This window comes from Bos indicus x Bos taurus, chromosome 11, assembly GCF_003369695.1.
Source record: "Bos indicus x Bos taurus breed Angus x Brahman F1 hybrid chromosome 11, Bos_hybrid_MaternalHap_v2.0, whole genome shotgun sequence".
Lineage (NCBI taxonomy): Eukaryota > Metazoa > Chordata > Mammalia > Artiodactyla > Bovidae > Bos > Bos indicus x Bos taurus.
Window position 1 is genome coordinate 26,073,940 of NC_040086.1, and position 20,656 is coordinate 26,094,595.

Consider the following 20,656-nt stretch of genomic DNA (forward strand, 5'->3'; position numbering starts at 1 on the left):
AGTTAAGATTACAGGGGGAGAGGAAGGTTATTGGAAAGAAACTGGCAGATTTCCTTCATAATGAAATATCTAGTTTCTTCTGTGTGATAACCTAGTTTTCACAAATAGCAAAAACTTTAAGAATCAAGACTTCATTTTTAAACATTCTATGAATTTTGAAAAAAGAGAAAGTCATTTAAGTTTCTGCCTGTGAAAAATTAGAGCAAAATATGAAAAAACTTATGACACTAAGTTCAATACACCTGTTACAAAGAAATACTGTTTTAAAAGTGGCCTTTTGAAAATATGAATAAGAAATATCTCAATGGTGTATGGTCAGCTGCAGAAGAGGGTTTGTTTCAGGACACGAATGTTTCAGAAAACGTAAGAATGTTTGTTTCTCAAAAATATCAAAATACTAAAACACATTAAATTTTCCTAGATTTCCTCCCACCCTAAAATTGAAAAGCTAATAAGCTTTTTGATAACGGACTCTTCAAAGTAAAAAAAACTCAAAGAACAAAAACAAAACACATTCACACTCCATCAGAAACGTCCAGTAAAGAAAAAGAAAACAAGTAGAAAATTTCCTAGGAGTCATACACAGATGGCAGCCCAAGGTTTCATAAGGAATATACTAAAAGGTGAACCAAACAGTAGAAATTAACCTAAAGTTCAGAGTGATTTTATATACACTTTGATAATAAAATCAGCCTAACTAACATAAAATCCTTACTAAATTTACAATTTTCAAAGCAAGATTCTCATAAGCTAATTATGCTTTTCCTTCATTAAGATGTTTTCATGTAATATAAAATTCAACAGTAATTTTTCAAGTATGTTAATATATAAAACATTTTAACTTTATATATATATAAAGGTTATCAAATACACTTTAATTAAATAAAAACAAAAACCCAAGCCCCCAAATCTTTAATTCTGTAGAAAGGGAAAGGTGGACCACTTCTGTTTCATGCCAAAGGGTACTATGGACTGTGGAGGACACAGGGAAAGTTTCCACACACTGGGGACAGAACTGCTTAGGCACTTTTTTTAAGCTAATAATTATTATTTCGGATAGTGAAGAGATGGATACAGTTCCATGCTTTCAGACTGGAAGGAGTATGGGAAGATAATTCACTTTGGTAGAACAGGCTACAACAGAGAGGCACCTGTTCAAATGGACTAACAGCTTACAAGAAAATATTTCAGAACACAGGTGAGAACTAGACAGCGTATACAGCACGAAACTGAGATATACACACTTTCTATCTTGGAAATGTACCTGGATTACAGAATATAGAACAAAAATTTGAGGCAACCAAACTAGTCAGTGCCAAAATCGGTAGCCATGCTCTCACCAAGACACAGAAAGGCTAAGGCTTTCATAATATACCCCGGGGGCTTTAAATTCCTTTAACCAAAACAACAACAATCATACTTGTTATCTGAAAAATCAAACAGCCCACAGACTTGGCTGTAACCAGGGAATGGACACTGCCTCAGTAATTCCATCACTTTCCTGGAACTCATGGTTCCTTCTTTAAAGAACAAGAGCACTGATGTACTAAATGATCTGAGAACTCTTAAACTATAAAAACCAAGGAATTTTTGACACTATCAGTGAATTTTACAGGAACATAGCTGTGGGACTTCAATGTGGGGCCATCTGACTAGCATGTAACAACAGTTGGCACTTCACACACGGTTCCTATAGTGTTAAACTGAGACAAAGATTTCTAGAGTTCAGAGTTTTAATTATAAAGTTGGCAAGTTTTTATGTATTACTGACAGGATGGGGTAGTTTCTAAATTTCCCATGTGTCAATCACCAGATTACGGTCTCTAAATATCATTCCTCTCTAAAATAAGGTTTGGACAGGAATTACGCCACATAAGCCGGGATGGTCCTGCTTGGCCTAAATATACGGACCTATCAAAGACTAATGCAGTATGTCAAATGACACAGGGAGCTGATGTAAAGAGGTTCCCAGTGGCCAAAGACGGGACAATTTGGGCACCAAAAAGAATAATGACTGCAAGGAAATGAAACACAAATATACCAAAGAGTTCATAAACTCATTAAAAAAATGTTTAATGACCAACTTAGGAAGTTCCAGGGATACCAGCACTTAAAACTGGTTAACTAAAAGGAGAAAAGCAAGCATGTACCTTTTCCTATGAATTTATTTCATATTAACAAAATAAGCTACAGAACACAGCGCACAAAACATGTTAGAGCATTAAACAATCAGAATAATAATAGGTGTATATGCAAAAAAATACACGGATACAAATGTAGAGAGAGTGATTTGGAAGGATGGCCATGGACACATTAACTCAGGTATTGTGTGGACACAACATTTGACGTTTTGCTTTGTATACTACTGTACTGGCTGGGCCCTTCAGTAATTCAGAATACATTCATGTTGTGTGTGTGATAATGGAGGAGGGAAGACTATACAGCATGAAAAAGAAATGTCAATGGTCATAAGTAAAGAAAATAGCACCTAAATAACATCTTAGGATAAACACTCAGGGCGGTTTTCCTGTTTTCTTTTTCCTCCCAGTTGTGCCATGCAGCACATGGGATCTTAGTTCCCTGAATAGAGATCAAACCAAGGTCCCCTGCAGCGGAAGCATGGAGTCATAGCCACTGGACCACTAGGGAAATCCCATAAGTGTTCATGTTTTAAATGTTGGGGTTTTAAAAATAGATTCAAAGAACTTTTATCGCAAAATTATGAATGTAAGGCAGCTCAAGTTTTGGCGAGAGTACTTTACATATACAAAGAATAAATTCTCTTCTTTGTATATGTAAAGAAACTGAAGTGTTTTGAATATAATAAAACTGTAAGAAGAAAAAACTGTCCTTTAGAAATAACAGAATATTCCTTATTAGTAATGTTAAAATAATAATATATATGCAGGTGAGGGAGTTGTTTCATTCATGTAATGTTTGTTGCAGGGCTTAGGAGCTAATTTCACAAGACTATCACAGTGGGAAGTCAAAATATCTTAGAAAGGAGAGAACTAAAGTTTGAATTATGGCAGATTCCTATAACAGATCACCTTTGAACATCATATTATTAAGTAGAAAAGGAAAGCTGGTTTAGTAGAGCTAGTATTTACAGGAATGAAGAGAGTTACATTTTTATTCCTTAACCTCCATTATAGTTCCATGGAGGCTGGGTGTTACAGAACCATGGAGCAATGTATCTCTGTCTTGTGCATGTTTCTGTAGTGTGCTGTAATTCACAACAAAGTAAGTGTGTACATGTGTGTGAAAGGTACTATTTTAAAATAAAACAAGCAAAACTGCCCTTTAACAAATACTCCGAAATAATAAAATGAACTTTCAAGGGCTAAAATTATATTATGAAAAAGAATGAGTTCATAAAAAATTCCAATACACTGAACAAACTGTTTTCTCAGAAATCCAGTCTGGACTTTTCATGTGTTACAGGGCCACATTCTGTATATCATTCCATACTACATGTTCCTTTTCAAATAAATTGTGCTTTATAAATTATTCAACATATTTAAGTAGTGGTCCAAGTTAGAGGGCAAAAAAGGGGCAGGGGGCACATGCAGGAGGAGACAGCTTGCTTCTTCTTTCAGAAAGGGAAGGTTTAGGGTTACCACAACCACATTATTGATTCATAACATGACAGAAGCTGGGTTAAAAAGTATACACTTCCCTATGATGATTCCTCTGGATTCCAGTCCCATGAGAGGCCACTGTCATGCTATCTCACCCTCAGAGGCTCCTCGGCTGAGCAGAGGAGAGCTTCTCAGACTATTGGCTCAAATACAGAGCTGGGAGGGGGTGTCCATCAGAACAGACAGAGGGATTAAAGAAAACGCTAATAAACCTCAGAGTTTACTGGTAAGAGTTCCTGCTTATCCCTAAAGGAAATTTTAAGATGAACTTAAAACTTGTTTTTCCTTTTCTTCCTTTTGCTGACAATAGCAAAAGGTCAGCTCCAGAGGGAGAGAGAAGCCTGTAAAGCCGGCCGCCTCTCATCTTCCCTGGACGCACCTCCTGTGTCCTTGCAGCTGTTCTTTCAGCCCAAGGGATCGGCAGTCCCAGCTCAGGTCCAGCTCTTCTGAAGAACGCCAGTTTTCTATCTGCAGTGCCTACCTCAATGCTAGCACTGTGGGCTTCAGAGATATTTCTGAATCAAAGACTTCTATGGGGATGACTTTAAAGGTTGAAAACTCATTTAGATGTATCACTTCGGTATTTTTAGTTTGCAAAAAATTAGAACTTATGAAAGAAAGAATTCTCTCAAAGTAAGAAAAAGCAGGGGGAGTGGGGAGAATTAGCACTTTAATACAGGTTATAAACTACTAATTAAGGATTAAATGCCTAAAACCCAAGTTTTAAAATTCTATACATTCAACAACAACCTCAGTGTTGGATGCCAGAATCTGATCATCATTCAAGGGAAAAGTTTTAAGAATTACATGTGAACTGTATGTCAATGTAACCAACGAATGAAATGTAAGATTTCCAGCATATTTAATATACACCATCAAGATGTAAGACAAAGCCTCCAATGATGATAAATACGAGTTCAAAAAGACAAATGAATCGGCTTATTCACTGCTGTCTATGTTTGGTGAAGGAAAAAGAAGAATAAATCGAGATCAAATATCTTATGTAGGAAAGGAAGGAAGAAAGGTCACCGACTATTCCGTCGTTTCTCTCCACAAAATACCTTAAGAGACTACACAGTTCCAGATGTGTAAACTTGCATAAACATACTAGACAACTCCTTAACAGCAGAGACCCCAAGTTTCAGAAATGACCGTCACTTTCAACCCTTAGTGCAAATACAAATTCAGCTTAGGGAAACAATTAAGGTTGTGAACAAAGATTAAGGTATAAAGACGACTAATGTAGTGTTTTATAAGACGGAAAACTAAAATCTAGTCACACGTCTAGCAGTCGGAGACAAGTTGAGTAAACTCTAATATATCTGTTCAATATAGTCACTGGTGGATGATAAAGTGCAGGAAAAGGTTGGTAATATAGAACTGAGTCAAAACTATCTTACAATACAATCACATTTTGAAAAGGAATTTTTTACAATGAGTCTGTATATAAACATGCATTTTTCTGGAAAAATATCTAGACGCATGAATATGTCAATGATTACTTATAGAAGTAATAATATAGACTGATAAATTTACTAAAGAATTTAAATTAAAAGAAAAAAAGAATAGTTTCTCCTCAAAAACTCCCATTAAATTCTGTGGCTCTGATGAAGAGTTTACTCACTTTCTCATTATTGCAGTAAGAATGTCAGGGAAGACCGTAGGATGTCTAGTGAAACAACACAACATTTTGTGATATAAATTCAATCTAGCCTCTACTTGAGCCTCTGTGGAAGACTCCACAAGTGAAAACCCCCAGGAGCTTCCTCAGGGCCTGATGTTCCTTTCCAGGCACTGCCTTCCACAGAATAAATGTCTCAAAATAAAAACATGAGAAAGAGTCATATTACTTACTATATAGTTTTAGCAGACTGTAGTATAGCTGGTCTCTATCACATTCAAATAGCTTCTGTGTCAGCTCCACTAATTTTTCTAGAGTTTCAACCTTAAAAATAAGATTAACAGAGGGATCTAGATTGTATAAAGGATGCATTTTATAGTTGACAAGTCACAGGTGAATAATCCTTCAAATCAGCTTTACCCAAAGGGTAGGCTAACTTTACTTCAAAGGTTAAAGGACTGAGCACAAGAATGCAACTGTACTTAATGTCACTAACTATACATGTTAAGAATGATTAAAATGATAAATGTGATGCCATACGTATTTTATCACAATTAAAAACAATTTTAAACTAAAGAGCTAAAGGATTCTTTGGAGACAAGAATACATATGAATGACTCTCTAGTTGTGAAAACCTCCACAGAGGAGCATTTTGGAAAATTCAAAGATACTGAGGGTGGAGGACTCAGTGAGTACATCTATATCTGTTAACAGGAATATTCTCCACCCCAACTTTATACTCCTCTTTCCCTGTGGCTTTTTCTTGGCACGATGTGAGAGGCATCTGGGCTGGAGTAAAGTAGAAACTCCACTGGGCTCCCATCAAGCATTTCCTCTGGTCACTAACGACTGAAGCAGGTTTCAACTGCCAAGGAAACGTCAGCCCTGCTCAAACCAACAAGCAGAATGAAGCCAGCTGAAATCTTCAGAGCCCATGTTATTATTTTTAGGGATTCTGTAGACCTCAGGAACCAGAATTAAGTGATTGCTTATTTGGAAAATCACCAAGGTAACCAAAGGTAAGCAAAGCTACATCTCATGAAATCCCCAACTGCTCACAGGACATGGAGGACACTTGCTTTCTACTCACAGTTTTGGGTGAGGGAGACCAGAAATTAAACACAAACCTGATTATTTGCAATACATCTATCACAAAACCACTGAAGTCTTGTAGGCCGAGCTCTAATGCCTGGAGTCTGTAAAATAAAATAATCATACAGCACACAAGGTAAGGCTTTAGCCAAATGTTAATTTTCCCTCAATGACAGTTTTCCTTCTAATGACCCTGGCTGCCTCCTTCCCAAATGTATATACTAAAAGAAATCTATAACTTAATCCCACAGTTATCAAGGACCTTTAGGATTAGAACAACCTATACTTAACCAATGTCTAGCAGATTCGGGTTATTTCAAAATGCTACTCTGTAGGTCAATTTTAATTCCATAAATCTATAATTATTAAAAATGGCTAAGCGTTCTGTAGTTGAAAAAGAAAGAAACCTTGAAATGATGGACTAAATCAACTCCAAAATATATCAAATTAGACACACACACACACACACACTTTATAGAGATCCCAAGAGATTCAGAAAGCAAAAATTATTAATACGTTTCATAGACTTAATAATTATCACAATGATAAACCCATGGCTTTTACAGAAACATGCCTTGTAAAACTTAGTGATGAAAGTATTCTGATGACCACACATGCCTGCCTAGTATCGAAAACTAAATGTTTCAAGAGCTAGGTACTAAAAACAATCCAAGTACTCAGTTAGTTCATAGTCTTAGCTTATTTCAATAATTGAGATGTATGTTATAGCCTCAATTAGGAATAACTAATAATTAGTCAATAATTCTAGTTTCAAAACAATTACTTTACAGTTTTGGATACTAAAATAAAAGACAAACCACTTCACATTTAATTTCAAGGATCTATCACTCTACCCACAGCATCTTCATCATCTATGAGGGCTTCCCTATGGAAACACTACAGTATTTAATACATGATCACAGTATTATGACAAGAAAACAACATACCCTGGCAGCTCCAGTCCAGAGGACATGCCTTTACTGCTCTGTTCACTCAGTTTTGTGGACTACACCAAGCAACCCTCAAATCTGATCTCTTATTTCTAAGTCCTCATTATGTTTTATTTCTTAATATTGTACAATGTTAAATTAAAAGCTGATGCAAGAACCAACATCTCAGGGCTTTGGTAGAACGACAAAAAAATTGGTATAGAAGTTTGTAAATTAAGTGTTCTCATTCTAACTGTGCAAGTACCCAGATTTGGGGTTACAAGAAATAAATGTGGAATAAATTAACTGTTGATATATATATATATTCTCAAACATCACTAATATTTACTTTCACATCCAATTTCTACTCAAGGATGTTCTCACATTATCTGTTCTGTTTCACGTGCATTACACTGAAAACGAAGCCAACATCAAATGTACACAAAAAGCCCTTGAAAAAAATACTAGATAATCCTCTTTAGAACATGGCAAAATGTAAGGGCTACATTCACTTACAACTTTCAATATTACTGCTCATCCAAATGGCAATGATCTAAATAGCACAACTTTCATGGCAAACTCTTCCTTTTTGTGGCCGATTAATCTGCCTGTCACTGGCAGGACAACTGACTTATATGGCAGATATTCCTATGCTTCATTATGAAATTAAGGACTGTTTTCCCAAATCAATCTCAATCATCAAAAGAACATCTAGGTCAGATTAACTAAATCTCCTAGGCTTCTGTAACAGTCTACATTTCTGGCTTATCTCTTAACATCTTATTGAATTTTAAACACTGTAAGTTGAAAGCAAAAAAAAAAAAAAAGAAAATGTAATAAAAACATGGAGAATAGAATTCTAATTGGGATGCTAAATATAACTTATCCAAAACTAGTTAATGCTTAATTAAAACAATGAACTCATCTTTAATTTTTCCTGTTTTTCCTATGCACAATCTATTTAATAGACAGTGAGGATAAAGTAATTATTGTAATTTAAAAAAACAAACAGCATGTTTGTTTCCACCTGGGTTACTGTGCTTCAAAACACACTTTGTGCAGCTGCAATTCAGAACCAGGTTCACTTGTATTAGAAAAAAGTAATCCCAATTTAAAAAATAATTTTCATTAATTTCGTTACATCACTGATATAAATTTGCTTTTTTCATAACAGGCTTCTATGTATATAAGTAGAAACAGATATTAAGTATAATATTGATACTTATCATTTTGAAGTGAAAACAGATGAATATTCTTCTACTTCAAACTCCACCTCAGCAAATGATGTCTATTTCACGATGGTCTTCAGATGCCCACCCTGGGCAGTGCTGAGAAGGCCACTTGGCACAACTGATGCTGGAAGCAGGGCTTCCTGGGAACCCTACTCAACGGCTCCCTGCTTCCTGGACACCCCGGGCTGCCCATGGCTCCCTTCCCTGTGGGGCCTGACCAGGAACTGTCCCCCGTCCCCGCAGAAAAAAAAAAAAGACAAACTCCACCTCAAAGGAAATCATTTTAAATTTAACTAAAATAGTGATTTTTACCTGTTCTGAGTTTTGTTACCATTACTGCTAGAAATGGAAAATGGAAAACCACCACTCTGGCTGCACGTCCTCTAGCTGAAGTAGTAGGAGGACAATCAAATGCACGAGGAGGAAGGGACAAACAAAACCAGTAAGAACCAACTATCTATCCCCAGAGCCAAAACAGCAAGGAGTAAAAGGGCATCATGGTAAGTATTAAACCTTTCAACAACTGTCCTTTCTCTACACTCTCCAGAGACAGGCTTAAAGACCATGTCTAGTAAGGAGGAAAATATGGCTGAGCAAGTCAAACCAACCATCTATCATTAACTAAATATGATCCCAGTGTTACAGAAGATACTAAGTAACTCGTGGGAGAGAGGGAGTATAAACTGGCACGAGAACTGACATCTCCTGAAATCTGGGGGACAGACGCGGAGGAACTGGAGAAGGAAATGGCAACCCACTCCAGTATTCTTGCCTGGGAAATCCCATGGACAGAGGAGCCTGGCGAGCTGCAATCCCCGGAGTTGCAAAAGTTGAACACGACTGAGCACACATACGCACACAGTGGGGGAACCAGCTCTAAAATCCCTTCTTTATATGTGAGATCCATTTTGGCTTATTAAGGAAGGCAAATTAGAATAAAGCCCTGAATCTGATCTGTTAAAGAACAAAGGAAGGAGGAACGAAGGTTGGGAGACTGCTATAATCCAAAATTTTGGTCCTAAGGCAAAGTCATAAAAAGAAGGGATATGCCCCCTGAGAAGATAGCAAATTTACTCTGGCTGAAATGTTATGGAAGAGAAACAGCAGAGAAAGAGAGAAGGAAAATTCAAGAAAGAGAAATTCTGGAGAAATTTTAAGTTGTTTTGGTGATTCAGATATTAAAGGTTGAGAGATCATGGAGGCTGAACTGAATACATGAAAAAGAAAGTGAAAGTGAAGTGTCAGTTGCTCACTCATGTCTGACTCTTTGAGATCCCATGGACTGTAGTCCACTAGGCTTCTCTGTCCATAGAATTCCCCAGGAAAGAATACTGAAGTGGACTGCCATTCCCTAGTCCAAGGGATTTTCCTGAGCCAGGGGTCGTACCCAAGTCTCCTGCATAGAAGGCAGATTCTGTACCATCTGAGCCATCAAGAAAGCCCCATATTGAATACATAAATATATCAAATCAACAGGTCCAACACCTTAAACTTAATGAAACATTATATCTTATCTCAATTTTTTAAAAAGAGAGATCATGGAAGCAGAGGCAGAAATGGTGTAAGTGTACCAACAGAAAATCTGAAATTTCCAAGTCCATGACAACTACTAACTAAATAACCTCCACACTCACACCCTGAACTGAAGTTTCACCACCCTAATTACTCCTCAGAGTTGTTCTGTGAGGCTCACAGGAAGATGCACATGAAAATCATTTGAGAAGTGTTAAAATGTTACTAATATCAGTTATTCTGCTTAGCTTGTAATCTAGGTTTGAACCTTAAGAGAGGAGGTTAGAAAGAAACGCTAAGTAAGTTTAAAGTAGACTCTTACTCATCTTTGTGTTTGTATCCTGAGAACTTAGCTGTAATACCTGAGCTGCTCAAAGGGTTAAGAATAAAACTGATATAATTCTCTACAGAAACTTTTAATATGGTTATTTAACATTTCATGTCATTATTTAACTTTCTGTACTTGTTTGTACCATCTCTCCCTGGACTTAAGCTGCAATCTTAAAAACATAAAATGAATTATCTAAAGTGTTAATTTATTTAAATGACCCACAACACTTCTTTCCTGGGAGGCGAATGAACTTGACTAAAAGAATGAAGTAATTTTCTCTAAACAAAGAAACACCACCCTATTTTATCATAATATGTAGCAAAAGAAGTATAGGACTAAAATACCAGAACTCAGGAGGCCTGGGTTTTAGTCCAATCTTTGCTACTATGAACCATAAAAGAGGTATCATCTATAAACACACAACAAAATTTTTGTCTTTATGCATCAGGGGCCTTAAAAATAATAACACATGATCCACTTCTGAGAAATGATCCTAAGTAAATAATCTGAAAAACAAATAGGCTAGGAGGTAAAGATGTGAATTATGATGACTACTTACAATAGTGAAAAATGTTCTCAAAAGAGGAATGGGCAAATAATCTTATAAAAAGAATGATGTAGTCATTAAAAATGCTTTAGAACAGTTCTTACTGACGTTCAGAGAATGCAGAGAGAGCAATGTAGGGTGAAGAAAGTATTATGTAAGCTATATGATTCAATTTCAAGTATATACAAAAGAAATAAGCATTGAATAAAGGACAGAAAACCTACAAAGATGACTAGATGAGTAGAGGCACTGATAGTGAGTCTTAATAAACTTGGTGTATTTTAAACAGTAACACATGTTAAGCTTTACTTGAATCTATACACAAGCGGAGGGTTTCCCTGGTAGCTCAGCTGGTAAAGAATCCGCCTGCAATGCAGGAGACCCCAGTTTGATTCCTGGGTTAGGAAGATCCCCTAGAGAAGGGATAGGCTACCCACTCCAGTATTCATGGGCTTCCCTGGTAGTTCAAGACGGTAAAGAATCCACCTGCCATGTGGGAGACCTGTGATCCCTGGGTCGAGAGGATCCCCTGGAGAAGGGAATCCAACCCACTCCAGTATTCTTGCCTGGAGAATCCCCATGGACAGAGGAACCTCGTGGGCTACAGTCCATGGAGACTGCAAAGAACTGGACACGACTGAAATGACTAAGCACAACACAGCATCCACAGGGGGAACAATCAGGCTGCCCATCATCACTGGGAGACAAAACACAACACACAAAGTGTATTTATCTGATATTGAAGTTTACAAAAATAATTTGTGAACATTTCCCCAGTTGCACATTTCATTCCAGAATGTGCCAGAAGAATACTGGAAGGAACAAGGGACAGTCAGCCTACAGAGGATGAGACTGAAGATGAGAGAAAAGGGTTTGACTTCAACACAAGAAAGAACATCACAGAGAAAGCAGAGCATAAAGCTAACATTCAGTGTTTAACACTGTCCTAGACACTCTAGATGTGGTCTTAGCAGCGTTGTCTGATAAAGCCTTAAGAGAAAGAACAAGGATAAAGAAGAGAAGTCCTGTCCTGCTCTGGGGCCTTTGCACAGGTAGTGTCCTCTAAGTGAGATGTTTTTGCTTCCACTCATTACCTGCCTTGCTCCTAGTTCATCCTTTAGTTCTCATCCCAAACATAACTTCCTCAAAAAGATCTATCTAGTCTTGAAATAGATACTTTTATAGCACGTTCTGTTACAATAAAACAATTATTGCACTTTCATCTTTCTAAAGTCTATCTTTAGGACAGACTGTAAGATGTGATCCATAACTGTTTACTGAAGGAAGGAAGGGAAGAGAGAAATGGAGGGGAAATTGATCACACTGGGAAGACACGCAAATTTTAGAAACCATGCAAATTTTGTCCACCACCTTAGTTAAAGGACTTGACCCAGTTTTAAGTTACGAAATCTGCCAATGCCAACTTTATAAGGTGCTGGGATGGTGCTGTTGTCAGACCTCAATGTATCTCAAGTCAAAGCTTAGATGCTCTTATGCCTCTGTTAATTCATCATTGTTGTTTGGTTGCTCAGTCATGTCCAACTCTTTGCGATCCTATGGACCACAGCCTGCCAGGCTCCTCTGTCCACGGGATTTCCCAGGCAAGAATACAGGAGTGGATTGTCATTTCGTTCTCCAGTGGATCTCCCCATGTCTCCTGCTTGGCAGGCAGATTCTTTACCACTGAGCCACCTGAGAAGCCCTTAATTCACCATAAGTCAGTTCAGTAGCTCAGATGTGTCCAACTCTTTGCAACCCCATGGACTGCAGCATGCCAGGCTTCCCTGTCCATCACCAACTCCCAGAGCTTGCTCAAACTCATGTCCATCAAGTCGGTGATGCCATCCAACCATCTCATCCTCTGTTGTCCCCTTCTCCTCCTGCCTTCAGTCTTTGCCAGTCTCCTCCATACTTTCTGCTAATTAAGGTCACTAGCATTGAGATATCTACTATTACGTATCATTTAAAATGACTGAGTAAAGTGTCCTGAAAATCCCCACAACCACTATCCTAATTCAGATCCTATTAATCTTACTGTCCCAAACCTCCTTTCATCGATCACACATCCTTCTGCTAGTATAAACTTCTTTCTAACATTGCTGAGAGTTCACTGTCTTCTGAATGAACTCCAGCCTGCTTATTCAGATACTGAAGGGTCTCTGCGAACAACCTACCTTTACAAGGTATTTCTTTTAAATCCTATACCCCAGGATGAAAGATTTATTTAGGAAATCAGGAAAAAAATAAAACTGGCTTTGTTTGCAGATGACAAGATCTTATATGTAGAAAATACTAAAGACTCCACCAAAAAAACTATTACAACTGATCAATGGATTCAGTAAAGTTGCAGGATACAAAATCAACATAAAGAAGTCAGTTTGACTGCTATCCACTAGGAACAAAATATCTGAAAAAAAAATTGAAACAATCCTAATTCACAAGATTATCAAAATGATTTTAAAAAACCAAACAAACCCTAGGAATAAATTTAACCAAGGCTATGAAAGATCTGTACATTGAAAATTATAAGACTTAAGTCAGACACACAACACACACACACACTCATGCACACAGAAGTCCTGCCATTTGCGACAACACAGACGGACCATGAAGGCATCATGCTAAGGAAAGTAAGTCAGAAAAAGGGGAAGACTTTATGATTATCACTTATATGTGAAATCTAAAAAACCCAAACTCCTAAAACCAGGGCATAAAATGGTGGTTGCCAGGGTCTTGGGGGTGGGGGGAACAGGGAGATGCTGGTCAAACAGTACAAACTCCCAGTTCTAAAATGAGTAAGTTCTGGGGATCTAACATACAACACTGCAATTAAATCTAATAATACAGCTTATGTACACACACACTCTCATGTATTTGAATGTTGCTAAGAACAGATCTTAAATGTTCTCACCATAGAAAGGGTAATTATTACATGAGGTAACAGAGCTGTTAAATAACACTACTATGGTAATCATTGTGTAATATATAAGCATATCAAATCAACAGGGTGTACACCTTAAAGTTACACAATGTTAAGTGTTACTAATATCTCAATGAAGTTGGAGGAAAAAAGGAATTATTTAAAGATTTCCCTTTCCTACTTCTTTGCTCTACCTCTTAATACCTTTAACACACTTCCAACCCCATCAAACTCCCAAATGTGAAGAGTACTACCACATCCATCAATCCGCACCTTAAACCCCGTTATCAGTAAAGTCACCGTATTTCCTACATTAAGAGTAAGTTTCTCTCTTGAACTCTCAAAACCATTTATATTTTTCTTATAGCAGTTAACAATTATCAGTCTAATACAGATGTTATCTTCATGTATTAATGTTATGTTCAAGAAGCTTCACATTAATTCCTTGAGAATCAATCTAGGTCTGATTTACTTTTCTCTCCCTTAGCCTTTCTTGTAGAGGAAAACAACACTCTTTCTGAATATATATAGAATAAGAATATATATATATATCCTCATTACTGAAAACTCAAGAAAATACAGAAAAGTATATAGCAAAATACCAGCTATAATTCCACTCTCCTGCAATAAACGATGGTTAGAAATATAAAACTATGTTAAAACATAATACATTTATGATATATGTAAACCAACTCATTTTAAAAACACAGGTCATATAACACACCAAATCTTGTCTTGGTCTTCATTTAAGGAGAGCATAAAATATGACTGGTTGACTGGCTTATCTTATCTCCCACAGTGCTTAGGATACAAAGAAGCTTTATTGCATATTTTGCTTTGGAAATTCAACCCTAGTGAATCTACCCTTGGATAACACACTGTTGCATTTTGGGGAATGATAAAAATGTTGTTCAGTATTTATTATGTTCTTTCATATGCTGGTACTGTCCTCATTTATTAATATTCATTACTTTTAAGATTTTCAATAATCCTTAGAAAATCACAAAGGAGAACTCCAGGCCTTGAATTTTAACAATCAAAATATTGAGTTCCCCCTCCTACACTGCTGGTGAGAATGTAAACTGGTATAGTAACTATGGAGAACAGTATGAAGGTTCCTTAGAAAGATAAAAACCGAGTTACCGAATGACCCTGCAATCCCACTCTTGAGTATGTATCTGAAGAAAAACACGATCCGAAGGGATACGTGCACCCGGGTGTTCATTGCAGCGCTGCTTACAATAGCTAAGACATGGACGCAACCTAAATGTCCATCGACAGAGGAACAGATACAGAAGATGTGGACCATACATACGATGGAATACTACTCAGTGATTAAAAAGAATGAAAACTGCCATTTGCAGCAACATGGATGGACCTAGAGAGTGCCATATTGGGTGAAGTCAGTCAGTCATAGGAGGAGAAATATGGTACGACATCCCTTATATGTGGGATCTAAAAAGAAATGATATAAATGAACTCACAAAACAGAAACAGACTCACAGACTCCAAGAACAAGCTTATGGTTGCTGTTGGGGGTGGGTTGGGGGGGAAGAATGGGGAAAAGGGATAGTTAGGGAATTTGGGATGGACATGTACACACAACCGTATTTAAAACGGATAACCAGCAAGGACCTACTGAATACCACATGGAACTCTGCCACTTTGTGAAGTGGCAGCCTGGATGGGAGGGGGAATTTGAGGGAGAATGGATATATGTGTGTATATATATATGGCTGAGTCCCTTTGCTGTTCATCTGAAACTCTGATAACACTGTTTGTTAATTGGCTATACTCTAACACAAAATAAAAAGTTAAAAAAAAAAATTCAAGTTCTTACTTTAATTCAACTCCAACTAACCATTAACAAAAAAAACTAAAAATGTGCCTCAAATATTTCCATATATTGCATACCTTGCCGTCCTACCCTAGGGTACTGCAAAAGGATTCTGTAAAGCTATTCTCTATCCTTTAAGCAGTTCTATACACTTTCACTATAAAATTCTGCCATCAGTATACAGCCATTCCTAAATGATTACACTCAACTAACTGTTGTACACTGGCAAAACCTTAAGTAATTAAGAGGTAGCCTCCTTCTCTTGCCTGTTCACGTGACAAGAATGTACCTTACACTAAAGCATAATTTTGTGAATTATGTGGGGTGAAGAAGACAACAGAGTCTTTACCTTTAAGGGGCAAAGAGGATTAATATTATTGATTACTATCATAATTCAAGAAATATGCAAGCTGCTTTACATTCTAAATTATGTGATTGAATCTTAAAGAAAGATACTATATTCCATTTTATAGATGAGAAAGCTTAAAAAGGTTTAGTAACTTATTCTTTATCACAATAGGAAGTAAATGACAAAAGGAGAACCCACTCTTAAGCCTTTTGCTCTTCCTATTACGTCTTGCTTATTACACAAAGAGAGGCACCTGCTTTCCTGCTGTAGAACTTCTAATCGCTATTGTCTGAATACCTGAGTTTTATTTCTGCTCTGATCGGTGCCTTACTATATTGATAACATGCATACAGAGGAGCAGAACTCAACAGGCAGACAGCTCCCCTCATCTTCAGATACCTACGCTATGCACTTCAAGTGAGAGAATTTATACCATTTCCCAGAAAATACAAATGAACTACTAGAGCTACAAAGGCACCTGTCCGAGACAGTACACCTTACTTCCCTCTGCTAGAAGGACAGACTGGATTAAAGAGGAAAAAAGAAGAAAGTTCTGAATTAATTTCACAGTCCTTTTTCATGCTAGACGTTTCTCTTCTTTGAAAAATGTCAAGAGAAACTAGTAATTTTCTGGGTTGTGTGCCTGTATTTTCAAATCCATTATACGCAGTCATCAACATAAAAGCAAGGAGGCCAAAGACTACGTCCATGTCTCGTCCATCATGGGCCATCCATCATGGGCACTTTTGGGAAAAGACATGGGTAGCAAGCAGTAAGGTCTATCTGAGAGAAACATGATGACTGATATATTTACAAGTTTATTTTACACACATTAAGCAATATCTAAGATGATGTGTCCGTCTTCTATGAAATGACTTTTTAGGGGACACAGGACTGTTTTAATAGTGAAATTAATCACAATTTGGACAGACTTCATAGTTGTCCTTTGACTTATCAATTTCAGTAAGCAAAATTTCAATCAAGCCTAGATAAAATATACTAATCCTAAATAGCCCAGGTTTGTCACCTACCATTTCCCATAAGCTGCTTACCATAGTGAAAAAAAAAAGAAGAAATTTTAAATTAAATGCCAAACAGTTGCAGACAGCACTTGTTTGGCTGATTAACTTGTAGACAAGCATTACAAATAAATCTGAGCATGGTCTGCAGCAAATTAAATTCCACTGCTTTTAAGAACAAAGAATTCCTTGGCAAAGAGGATTAGCAACTTTACACCCAGGAATGCCAGTTTAATTTAATTGTTCCACAATCCAAGATTTAATATGCAAATGTCATTTTGATATATAACAGTGAATTTAACAAAGTGAAGAAACAAATTCAATATACAACCAGGCTGCCTTTTCTGAACTGTAATTACATACAATAAAGAAGCTGGCCGAGTCTCCCCCCAACCCTACATTATTGGGACTGAATTATATTAACATGAATCAAAAAAAGTGTAATTAAAGGTTAAAATTTTAAAACATATTCTAATTAAGAGTCTAAATAGCTGTACAATTACAATACTGTAGTTAACATCATACCTCAATGATCTTCTTGGCCTCTTTGTAATTTCCCGTTTGTAGGAAGGCAAAGAAGAGATCATAGAGCATAGTCATTTCACCCTGTTCTTGGCTCACAAAGTCCATTGCTAGAGAGGAAAGAAGAAAATATATTAGAAGAAAAAATATAGAGTAACACAGTATCACTTGAAGAATTCTGAACAAATATCAGAAAACTTTAAAATAAATATTCAGAATAACTTAAAGCTTATAGCTATATGAAACAATTTTCTGTCACATTCTTTACCTAACAGCATATATTTATGACATTAAGCACCTATGACTAGTTTCAAAGAGAACTGGTGAGATTAAGGATGAAAATCCCCACAAAGACAGCTCATCAAGAAGTGGAGCAAAAGAAAAACAACAAAGGGCAACTTTTCAAAATGAACAGTTACTAAAAACAAGGACATCTGTAATGTTAAAAAATTTACCTGATATTCTTCTCTTCAACTCAGAAGCGCAACAAAAGAAAAGTTTCTCTGGATATGCTTGTCTTTCTGTTAAATTTTCTCCTCACAGCAACACATTAAGATTACACAAGCAAGAAAGAGGAGGGAAAAAAAAAAGACTAACAGCCCTAAGATATCAGAAGGTGACTAACCTTTCTGAATTAGCTCAGTCTCGCCTTTCTCTATCAGCTTACACAAGACATCATGAATCCTTGGCAGGATTTTATACTTTTCATAGCAGTCAATGGTGCTTTCAAGAGCAGCAGGTAAGTCATCCCTTGGAAACAACAAAATATTAACAATGAAAAAAATATATCTAATTAATCTGAGAGATACACAATGACCAGTCAAAAAGTACACAGGCAGCTTTTACTTAAGTAGACTACCACAAAGCCAAAATGGAAAAACAAACAAACAAAGAAGAAATAATCCTTATATAAAAATCAATGTTCAGAGTACAGACATCATTAGTGGCTCCTTGCTTTCTCTGCTTCACCTTTTATTATTTCACTTGCTAAATGGCACTTTTTAGAGAGTCCAAAAGATGAAGGCATTTCGTCATATTATACAGAAGTTGCTATAAGAATGCATTATTTCTAAAAACAAGGACTACTGTCAAATATTTTTTCCAACCACTTAAGTTTATGGTTCTCAATTTCAGATTTGGGAAACTTTACTAAATGTGCATCAACGGTCATCAAGAACTTTTCAAGCACGTTCACCATTCTCATCATAATTTTCAAACTGTTGCCTCTCCAGATAAGGAGGAAATAACTTCAGGACTCACAGTAGGTGTGTAATTAATTAGAGCAAAAAGATATTTTCATTAAGTTATTTATTAAATAAGAGTATGGAAATATATTCTGCTGTTGCTGCTGCTAAGTCGCTTCAGTCGTGTCCGACTCTGTGCAACCCCAAAGACGACAGCCCACCAGGCTCCACCCTCCCCGGGATTCTCCAGGCAAGAACACTGGAGTGGGTTGCCACTTCCTTCTCCAATGCATGGAAGTGAAAAGTGAAAGTGAAGTCACTCAGTCTTCGACTTAGCGACCCCATGGACTGCAGCCTACCAGGCTCCTCTGTCCATGGGATTTTCCAGGCAAGAGTACTGGAGTGGGGTGCCATTGCCTTCTCTGGAAATATATTCTGTGGGTCCTCAAAACCTCTTTTATCCTTTGGGAAACAACAGTATAAGAAGTTATTAAGACCTTGGGAAAGCTGTTTAGATAATGTGATCCATGTCTACCTGCCACTTTCCTTTATTTTTCAATAGATGAGGAAATTAGGGCATCTGGAGATTGACTGATGAGCCTAAGGCCACTAGGAAGGCACTGCCATCAGGTCACTGGACTCCCCCTTTCAGAGTACATCTAATTACACATTATGCTCTATTAAAAAGCAATGTTGTTCCTTTAACCTAATAAGGTGATATAACTTGGAATAATAAATTTAAAAGATTATTTAAAAGAAAGTATGAAATGTACTTAGAAAACAAACAAACAAACACGGTTACAGGTATGGACCAAAAAGTACAGCTAGTGATAATCTTTGTGAAGAAAACATATTTCTCTCACACGTGCAACAGTTTTTGAAAGGAAGAAAAGCCTTTTAAAATTTTCCGCTGAAGCCCTAACATTTTGGTTCATTTTGGTTCATTATACAAATGTTATGTTGCCCTAGATTGAATTACTATTTTATCCAGATTAAGATTTTAAACTGTACTAAGAAGTACAATACCATGAAGAAGCGTTAATTTCACTGCAATAATACTGACACAGTGAAAAGGAGCCGATCGGAATGGAACTCCACCTCATCCCCTTACTGAGCCCTGTTTACAGCGCATCTTCTGGTACCCCACGGAGTCATTTGAATTTTTGTCATTTGGGGTGAAGACTAAATTATAGGTTAATTTCAAAACTGCAAGTAGATGTTGCAGGCTAGATTACTGTCATACAAGGGAAATGCTACAGAAGCTACCACATATGATATAAAGCTTTATATAATCAGTATTTTCCTTTGCTTCAGATACAAGTTAAGTTATTACGTTTCCACAATTCCATTTAAGGGAAAAACTACCAAAATATTTTCAAAAGAAAAACTAACACATAACAGATTTTTAAAAGGCAGGATGATTTGCTTTTTCAGGTCAATTCCCAAACTGGAATAGTATTGTATCTCAATTGTATTTTCCCTACATTAGGTCAAAGCCATCAATAAATGAATGAATAACTGTCCGGTCAATCAAGGAGACACACTAATAGTCTTTGGTCTCCAAATATATGCTTCTGAAGATTACACATGCTCAGAACAAAAACAGAAAAGGATGGCAAAATGGAAATAATTCATATATATATGTTAGTAATTTTAAATAACAATGTCACTGATCCCAGGTTACCAACAAAATGAATTAAAAATCTGTAATGAAATATTTCATACCTACTGATGACAGAAGTAACTAATGACTAGTCATTTCTTTTCAATTCCTATTTACATTCTGACTTGCATTTGGCTGGTTCATGTAACTTTAAGAAAGAGACAAAAATGTCCATTCCTCATATAATTTGATGTCATCATTAATCTTTCCTATTTAAGCCTGAAAATTCTGGTTATGGAAACGAAAAATATGAGAAA

The 20,656-nt window shown here is 36.7% G+C and overlaps 1 protein-coding gene and 1 non-coding gene across 2 annotated transcripts in view; one reads left to right on the top strand and one right to left on the bottom strand.

The window, feature by feature from the left end:
* Positions 1-20,656, bottom strand: part of LRPPRC (leucine rich pentatricopeptide repeat containing) — a 99,479-nt gene that overhangs the window by 25,958 nt on the left and 52,865 nt on the right. The window contains exons 24-27 of the mRNA XM_027555143.1: positions 18,178-18,302; positions 17,556-17,662; positions 6,390-6,458; positions 5,496-5,586 (exon numbers count right to left, since the gene is read on the bottom strand). Coding sequence (XP_027410944.1) covers positions 5,496-5,586; positions 6,390-6,458; positions 17,556-17,662; positions 18,178-18,302 — 392 coding nt within the window. The remainder of the gene's footprint in view (positions 1-5,495; positions 5,587-6,389; positions 6,459-17,555; positions 17,663-18,177; positions 18,303-20,656) is intronic.
* Positions 8,560-8,646, top strand: LOC113901960. The gene has a single exon (XR_003513617.1). It is a non-coding gene; the product is annotated as a small nucleolar RNA SNORD35 (small nucleolar RNA).